This window comes from Euprymna scolopes, chromosome 5 (assembly GCF_053919585.1).
Source record: "Euprymna scolopes isolate OS-2025 chromosome 5, ASM5391958v1, whole genome shotgun sequence".
NCBI lineage: Eukaryota > Metazoa > Mollusca > Cephalopoda > Sepiida > Sepiolidae > Euprymna > Euprymna scolopes.
The window spans coordinates 128,062,695-128,072,021 of NC_136486.1; the positions used below are offsets into that span (position 1 = coordinate 128,062,695).

General features: G+C 33.6%; 1 protein-coding gene across 1 annotated transcript in view; it reads right to left on the bottom strand.

Moving 5' to 3' along the window:
- LOC145276968 (uncharacterized) overlaps window positions 1-8,905 on the bottom strand; it is a 925,232-nt gene extending 916,327 nt beyond the window's left edge. Inside the window, exon 1 of the mRNA XM_080128511.1 lies at window positions 8,677-8,905. Coding sequence (XP_079984637.1) covers window positions 8,677-8,811 — 135 coding nt within the window. The 5' untranslated portion in view covers window positions 8,812-8,905. The remainder of the gene's footprint in view (window positions 1-8,676) is intronic.
- Window positions 8,906-9,327: the final 422 nt, after the last annotated feature.

Here is a 9,327-nt window from a genome sequence, read left to right on the forward strand (position 1 = left end):
CATTTAAAATAACCGCAAATCATTTCTTCGTTTTCATATTTTAAAAGTAAACATAAATCAGAAGTAATTGACGTGATATTGTAAACTCATACAGACGGAGTTTGATGAACGACATTATCATTATTACATTTTTATTTTTTTGCGAATTAGTCCACCGGGTTAATTATTCCTAGTAATATTTAATATTCAATAGATGGTTTGATTCTATAATAATATATACACAATTTGCATAATTTAAAATATCATATTTAAGCGTATTGCATGACTAGGCAACGCCGGACGTCCAACTAGTTAAACGATATAGTATTGTATATATGTATATATCGTATTGTATATATGTATATATCGTATTGTATAATACTTGAAAAATATTGCTTATTTAGTGATTTGTTATTACTGAAAACGCCAAAGTAATTAAAAAAGCAATTAATGTCAACTATTTGTTTTCACTGAATGAATTTTGGAGTTTGTTAGATTGTATTATGCTCTTAATTACTTTTAACTGTTTGTTTTTTCATTCTTCTAATCTTTGGTTGTTTTTGTTTTACGGCATATAAACCCTTTTCAGGTTATTTAATGCCGAATCCAAAGATTTTGAAGAAATTTTTTTTAATATATGTTTGTTGTTTTTAAGTCGGTTTCTATTTAACCCATAGTTGGGACTAACAGGTACTACCACTCCGGGTTAGAGTGGACCTGGGAGCAATGGCAATTAAAGGGTGGCCCCCGCAAGCTGGGACCTCACCACTGGATATAGTTTAAGGTCATATCCAGAGCCTTCTTCTAATCTACTACTACTTCTGTCATTACTACTAATCTATATAAAGTTGGGCTTTTCGTCGCGCTTGCATTTATACTTTTTCTTTTTAAAAATTATTAAAATAAACTTCTTAATATACTCAGTCATGGATATGCGAGCGACAACATAAGGGATCAGTAATTTGCATATACCTTTCAAAAACGAACCGTCCTTATTATTTGGAGTTTTCTGACTACCGTTCTCATCTTGAGTGTCATTCTAACAACGTTTTGGTCGATATGTAACATCCGAGTTTCTTCAGGCGTACCTTGCCTAACTCGGGAACGTTTTTGTCGAACTCAAGAATCTGGACTGAATTTCGAATGGAACTCTTTTTTTTAACTTCATGTGCGGGGAGTCTCTATCAAACTCCTTCCTGTAGTTTTTGTCTACAGACTTGAAACTTGATATATATGGGATTTGCACCTGCAGAACAATCCCGCTTTTGTTTTTAGTCTGTAAAAATAGCTGCTAAAGAGTTAAAAATGAAGAAAGATAAATCAGTTTATCTTGGCAGAGTAAGTCGAATAAAGCTATTACTCCTGCTATTATTTTTGCGCATGCAAAAATTAAACATTCATAGCTGAAAATTACGTAAGTTTTAACTTTTCATATTCATCTGTCGGTAGCTTAGACAGTAACGATGCTGGAGAGATAAATAACGACTAAGGCTTGAGTTCGAAACCTTTTGATTTCGATTCCAGCAGATGGCACCTAAGTCATATTTATGTTGCAACTTTTGAAATCATTACTATGTATTGGATGATTATCAATAGAGAATTGGTTCTATAATAATAAAAAACGGAATATGCATGAATTAAAAATATAATATTTATGCGTGTTTTACGATCAGCCAACGTCGGGCGGTCCGCTACTTATGTGTATATATTTTTATTATACAAACATTACTGGCTACATACATAGGGTTGACACTAAAAGCCCAATGACGCCAGATTTCATAATAATTCACAGCTCAAACTTGTATGCACATATGCAGCCCATAATGTTTGCATAAATACAAAAATTATAGTATAATACAGCTCTACAGTTTATTGAACCTTATTCTATAAACACCGGAGTTTCATTCATTATAGAAAACCATAGCATTATACATACATACATTATATACCAGATACCTTTCAGTAAAACTGAGCTTTCATTAGGGAAGTAATAAGCATTCAATCTTAGCGCAATACAATATTGCATTTTATTGTTCGTGTTCGTCTAATCGGTATTAATAAAACTTGATTCCCTTTCTATCTATCCTAATTCCAGGTAGCTTGGAAGTTAAATGCCAATCTACAAAATCAAGGAAGACTTTACAATTGGGTTCGAATCTCCCGATTGGCAGTATACCTCATTTACTATACTGATGAGGATATAAGTTCGAAAAAAGTTTAAAAGTAATTAGTAATATTTATTTTTCTTTTCAATACAACTAGCATTTCAGCCCAGCGTGGATCGGGTATTTGGAGGTGTATGTTGGGCAAAAAAAGAAAAAAAAAAAAGAAAAAAGAAAGCGGTCAATTATTTTAACTTTGACCCCTATTATGACCCCTTAACATTTATTGTTTGGGGCTCAATTCAAGTTATTAAGTTAGATCCATGTCCAAGAGACCTATATATGAAATTTTAAGTGTTTAGACCCAAAATTGTCGGAGGAGTTTGGTAGAGTTCTCAAAGGTCAAATCGTTGAACTTTGACTCCTTAACAGCTAAATTTCTGGCCGAAAACCGATCACATAGATTTTCCAAAATCTCAGTACCCTATATATCAAATTTCGAGTCTGTAGACTAAAAATTATCAGAGTTATTGCGTAGGGAAATGTACACAGACACACACACATACAGACACGTTCACTTATATATATATATATATATATATATATATATATAGAGAGAGAGAGAGAGAGAGAGAGAGATTGTCATGCTCTTTAGGAAAAAATGAAAGACATCTTTAAGGAATCATTAATAAGCGGTCAATCTTAGTGCAATGCAATATTCCGAAGTTAGTCGTTGAATACTGACTGTTTATTGTTTCTGCCAACCTAATACATTTAACATAATTCACTTATGTAGTTTGGTGATTGAATACTAACCTACACAGTCAATTGTAACATGGTAATTACATGTTAACACGGACCCGACATTGTGTATGAAAGTCTCAAAAAGAAACAAAGGAAAGAAATTTGACGTTTTCTTCAGTCGCAAAAAAAAAGACATTTATTAACGTCGTTTCATCACCAAACCACTGACACGTATTTTCCAAGCCAGCAACTATATACTAACACTCTTGCCTTTTCTCTAGGAGTGAATTAACAGTTTCCCAATCCGCAGCCGCAACCAGCTATTATGTGCGTAATTGATTTAACCGTTCACGAGCGTTCGAAAATCTAACAAATGTCTGGAGGATTAGCACGTCTCGCATGTTGTTTAAAAAGTTCCTGTCGCACTCACGTCGTGCTTAAAAGTTCTCCATGCTACCACGTGGTTAAAAGTATCTATCTTCGGCACATGGTTACAAGTCGCTGTCACGTTCTCATTTTTCTCTCATTCCTCTTCCCCCGATGTGACGTCATCTCACGCCACGGCTTGTCATTTTGCATACCTGAGTTGGAGCTGCTACTACATATGTGTCAGCGGTTTTGTTACACAAAGACGTCGGGACTGGGATTATCACTTCCTACACCGATGAGTAGCTAAGTTAGAAACAATTGTCTAATTATGAAAAGAATTAAAATTTATATAAAAATACTATCACACACACACACACACACACACACACACACACACACACACACACACACACACACACACACACACACACACACATATATGTATTAGCGTTGGGACGATTAATCGGAATCAGAAAACGGAATTGAAAAATCGTAACTTTTCAGAGTATTGGAATCAGTATCGGAATTGGAAAAAATTAATGCTTATTTTCCAATGTCAAAACGATTCTCTTAATTGCTTATTTTTTATATTCTATCTTGTTTAAAACCGTATATTCCATGACTGGTACTAAAGATAACATGATAGATATTGATTGATTTTACATTAAAAATTAAAATCTATAGATCACTCCACAAGCTTATAGTTTGTAATTATATTGGAACTGGAAAAAATATTGGAATTGTCTCATCACTTATATATATATATATATATATATATATATATATACACACACACACACACTAAAAACAATGTGACCGAACTGCTTGTATGGGATTGTTTTAACCAGGAAAAAAGTGAGTTTGTAAAGCCAGTCAAATAAAAAATAAAAAAGGCGAATTCCCAAATTCGTTTCTTCCTGTTTACTATCTTTATCCCTACTCCCACTCCATTTGCCTCTTCAACTACACGTAAAAGAATTATTGCTAAAAGTGAATTTGCAATTAAAATGTAAAAAATAAAAAAAAAGGAAAAAGAAAAATAGAACGACAAAATACAAAATTGTCGCTTTCTTTTTTTTTCTTTTCATTCTTTAATTTATTATTCGAATCTGAATATGTGAAAAAGTTTTATTTATTTTACATTTTTTGGGGGAAAAAGCAAAAAAAAAAAATGTTCGAAATTTATTTCTATTTAAGAGGAATAATTTAAAATCAATTTAAAAGCTGAATTATTTTTAATCGATTACAGAGTTTGAAACGAATTTCTTCCATACAAAATAGTATTAACAGTAGTATTACACTTATCCATTCGGTGGAAGAGTAGAGGAGGCGGAGGAGGAGGAAGCATTATGGTCAGAAATTGATTGACTCATTAAATAAACAGGGAAGTGACGGTTGTCAAGTGGTTAAAGACACGCACTGACGATCTGGGTGTTCTAAGTTCGAATCCAGCTCGTTCCACAACAATCACTTTCATGTAGGATGTTAGAAACTTTCCCGTGGTCCCTCCGGTAAGTATCCGAAAAGGAATTCGGATTTGAAAAATATCGGAGAAACCATTGCTAACAATAGTATCTTCGGATTCATACAATATGATGATCAAATAAACAAGGGGAATAAATCTCACTTCCATGACTAAAAACAACCCCCTCCCAATGAAACAACAAAAAATAAACAAACAAACAAACAAAAAAACAAGATGGCTTAGTATAACTTGAGTATAAAGATTAATGAGAACTTCGTAATACTCGATAATGGTGGAAATTGTGCAACAAGAATTTGTTTACGTTGAACTTGTAAAACGGCTATGTTATAGTTATCTGGGAAGTAACTCAGCGGTATTGTGTTACACAGACTGTAGGAAAGAAACTTTGCTCATGGAATTTTCGTTAGTTTTAAGTACAGATAGAAAGTAAGGGAAATTATTAGTTGCAATATTTACATAAGCACATAGTTTGGTGGTATAGAGTTTCTCAACCCGAAGAATTCACGACGAGAAAATACTAATCTCTTTTACTATATCTAAATAAATTTATCTTTATAAGTACACATACCTGACAGAAGTAAAGAAATATCATCATCATCATCATCATCATCAATAACGAAGAATGCTGTCAGAGAGTCCTGATCGACATAGGCGAAATAATATTGATGATTTTCCCTCTGATAAATTGTATAATTACTGTGATAACAACGTAAAGTAGAATCCCGAGGTTTGCAGCATTATAAGATGAGGATCAAAAGAAAGTGATGTAATCCTGAGAATGGAGTAGTTCTCTCCCCTGCACATATGTGTAGTAGATAATGAAAAGGGAGCCTTTGGGTCGCCCTCAACTATAGTCCATCAATTAGCTTTACCTTGTGCGGCCAAGAGTTCTGGCTGTCGACAAAGGAAGCAGAAAGAAGACTATTGGTCATGGAGACATAGACGTTGCGATAAATTTCAGGCTGAGCAATGTAAATAGTTACGCCAGATAAAATGTGTGAAACTCGTCTGTGTTGGTACGGACATGTAACGCTCACGAATGAGAAGGCTATTTTAGATCGCGGCATGTTAAAAAAAAAAAAAGAAAAGTAAAGCAGTGTGTGTGTGGTTTTTGCGGTTAAAAAAAAAAGTAACGCACACACACTGTGGTCCAAACTCACGAATCTGAAAATCATCCTATTTCTTTGAAAAAAAAATTTTTTTTTTTTCAAATCGACATTATCTAATTTGCATATGAGCAAAGAGATTTCATGTTACTTTACAAGATCTCCTAGCATCTAATCAGACACGACTACCACTTTTACTTTTCTTGTTTTACCTGTAACCGAACCTTACACGTTCCACAAACTTATCCAGCAATTTGAGTAAGTACCTTCTGTACTCTTATTACTTGTTACAAATGGCGACGAGATATTTTATTATTGCAAGACTGATGAAAACAAAGTGGATACCGTATCTCAAGATGTCAAAACGATCGGACTTAACCATGACTAAGCATTTGCCCGTGCAAATAATTATTTTTAATAAAAAAAATTTATTAAAAAATTTGGCACAGCGCTGAATAGGTGGGGGCGGCCATGACAACTAATTCTAACTATGCTGACCTAGTTAGTTTTTACATTCACTCTTACCAAAATAGCACATTTATACTATACAACATTCTTCAATTGCTATAAGGAATCGTGCCGTGACTAATCTTTTTAAAGCCCATACTATTGACAATATACACTCGGGGTGAATAGAGAGTTGACAAATTATTTACAAGATAAAGATAATCTGCAATGCAGAAATAGTTATCAAACTCCTCCCATTACTAAACTATGGGGGATGCACCAATTTGCCAGTGGAAAGAGTAATGCGTCCCTAAACGCTTTATGTTAGTAACCTCTAATAGAATATTTCGAAAGGTAACCCACATCTCTGGCAAATCAAGTGATTTATCACCTCTCCATGCCTCCGTTCAGTCTTGAAAGATAAAGTATACCCCTTAAGGGCAGTAGCGCGTGTAATTGTGAGGCAAGGGTTGCGCAATCCCAACCACACATCTCTTGAATCGGCACTGTTTGAGTCCAGTAGCAAGGAGAAGACCAGGACGACTGGAAACAATGCCGAGATAAGCGGTGAGCACATACAGCACCTTTAAGTACCAAATGGTCACCCATTTAATACTGGCCAGGTTCAACGTTGCTTACCTTCGATGATTCAGCGGGAATCGGTGTGTCAACGTGATTATGCCGTATATTTATCACCTAATTGGAAACTGGATGGGGAATTAAAAATCTAAAATTAAGACAAACGCAAGTTTTAATACAGAAAAAAACTAGGACCAACTTTTCAACCTTTAAACACGTATGAATTACTTTTTGTCGGAAAGTGACGGTGGCTAAGTGGTTAACGACACAGATTGGTGACCAGGATGTGCCAAGTTCGAATCCAGTTCTTTCCATAGAAATATTTTCACTTAGGATGTCGGCAATCTTCATGTGGTCTCTCTTGTAAGTATCTGATGTCTTTCTAGAACGAATTCTAACTAGAAAGATATTTAGGAAATTAATGCCAACGATAGTATCACACGATTCACTCGAAACGAATTATTTTGTGACATGCCTATTTAGTAAAAATAAAATTCACAAAATGTCCTCAGTCGCATGTATATCACTGCCAGGAGAGATGACAACGTTAGGTTTTTGCAGTTCACCCTCCTACATACAGAGCTTGTTATTCTCAATAGTCACTCATTTGGTACTGACCAGGTTCAACGTTGTTTGACTCCTGTTGTTAAACGAGAAGCTGTGTGTCAAAACGATTATGACGTATATAATGTCTATTTACTTATGTATGCATGTATGTATGTATGTATTATATACGGTACAATCTCGTTGACATACCGATTCTCGTCAGATCACCGAAGTTAAGCAATGTTGAGCCTGGCTAGTACCAGATGGGTGACCATTTGGGAATTCTAGGCGCTGTATGCGCTCTCCGCTTATCTCAGCATTGTTTGCTGTCGTCCTGAATCTCCACTTGCCACTGGTATTTAAGAACGTCGACTCAAAAGTAGTATGGTTGGAAACTGGACAACTATTGCCACAAAAAAAAATCACACGCAAGCATCCTTACCATAGTCTATCAAGACTGAAGGAAGCTACCATATATATACACATAATTATTTACCATTATAATTATTAAATACCAACAGACACTAGTGTTTCATCTTTTCGAGAACTATCAGTGCAGGGTGTCACGATTAACACCGGTCGATAGATTCGAATCCGGCAACAGACGCCATCTTTGACTCCATTAACGAGGACTAAATCCATTCGGCCACCGTTAACCGCGAGAAATACTGTTGAAATTTAAATATTAAAAAAAAAGTTTTTTTAACGTCTGTCAGAGTGATCTAATCATTATATGATGATCTGCCCATATGAGATAGATTGACCGACTTTATTTCAACTGAAAGTTCTCAACGATAAGACACAAGTTTCTTAAAGGGGCTGACATAATTATTTACTATAATAATTATTAAATATCTACAGACACTAGTGTTTCATCCTTTTGGGAATCATCAGTGCAGGGTGTCACGATTAACCCCGGTCGATAGGTTCGAACCCGGCAACAGAAGTCATCTGACTCAATTAGCGAGGACTAAATCCACATGATATATATATATATATATGATATATATATATATATATATATCATGTACAATGTTGCTTTTTGTTAGACACTCGTGCTTATCTAAGTAGTATGTCGTTACTAATATCTACATGAGTATTGACATTGGAATGCGTGCTTGTATGTCAAGTGCTGTATAATCCATCGCGATTATCCAATATACTGAACAACACCAAATAGACCATACAAAAACCTGAAACGGGACAACCGAACGGAACAAAACGAAACACCGAAACTCCAACAGAATCGAACTTAATAATGATAACATTTAAAACTACCGCAGACGAATAGTGATTCGGAAAAAAAAAGAAAACTTACCTTAGTCGTTTGTGACATGGTGTATTCTCCACATTCGTCGCAAGTGATTTCTTCACAATCTTTGCAGACATTTTGGTTGGTCCTAGTGCCATCAGAGTTGAGTTTTAGTTCCGTAGTGTTACAGATCGGACACATGATCTTGCCTTCATTCTCAATTTCAGACCACGAAGACTTTCGGACAATGTCTGCCGCGTAAGTCGTGTAGTCTTCTTCGATTTGTCTGCAAGAAAACAACAAAAACAATGATAATAATAAAATAATAAAAATATAATAATAATAAAATAATAATAAAAATATCAATAATAAAAATATCATAAAATATAATAATAATAATAAAATATAATAATAATAATAATAATAAAATAATAATAAAAATAATAATAATAAAATATAATACTACTAATAATAATAATAATAAAAATAATAAAATAACAATAATAAAAATATAACAAAAATATAATAATAATAATAAAATATAATAATATTAATAATAATAATAAAAAAAATAATAAAAAACATAATAATAATAATAAAATAATAATAAAAATGATAATAAAAATAATACAAATATAATAAAATATAATAATAATAAAATATAATAATAATAATAATAAAATATAATAATATTAATAAAAATATTAATAAAAATAA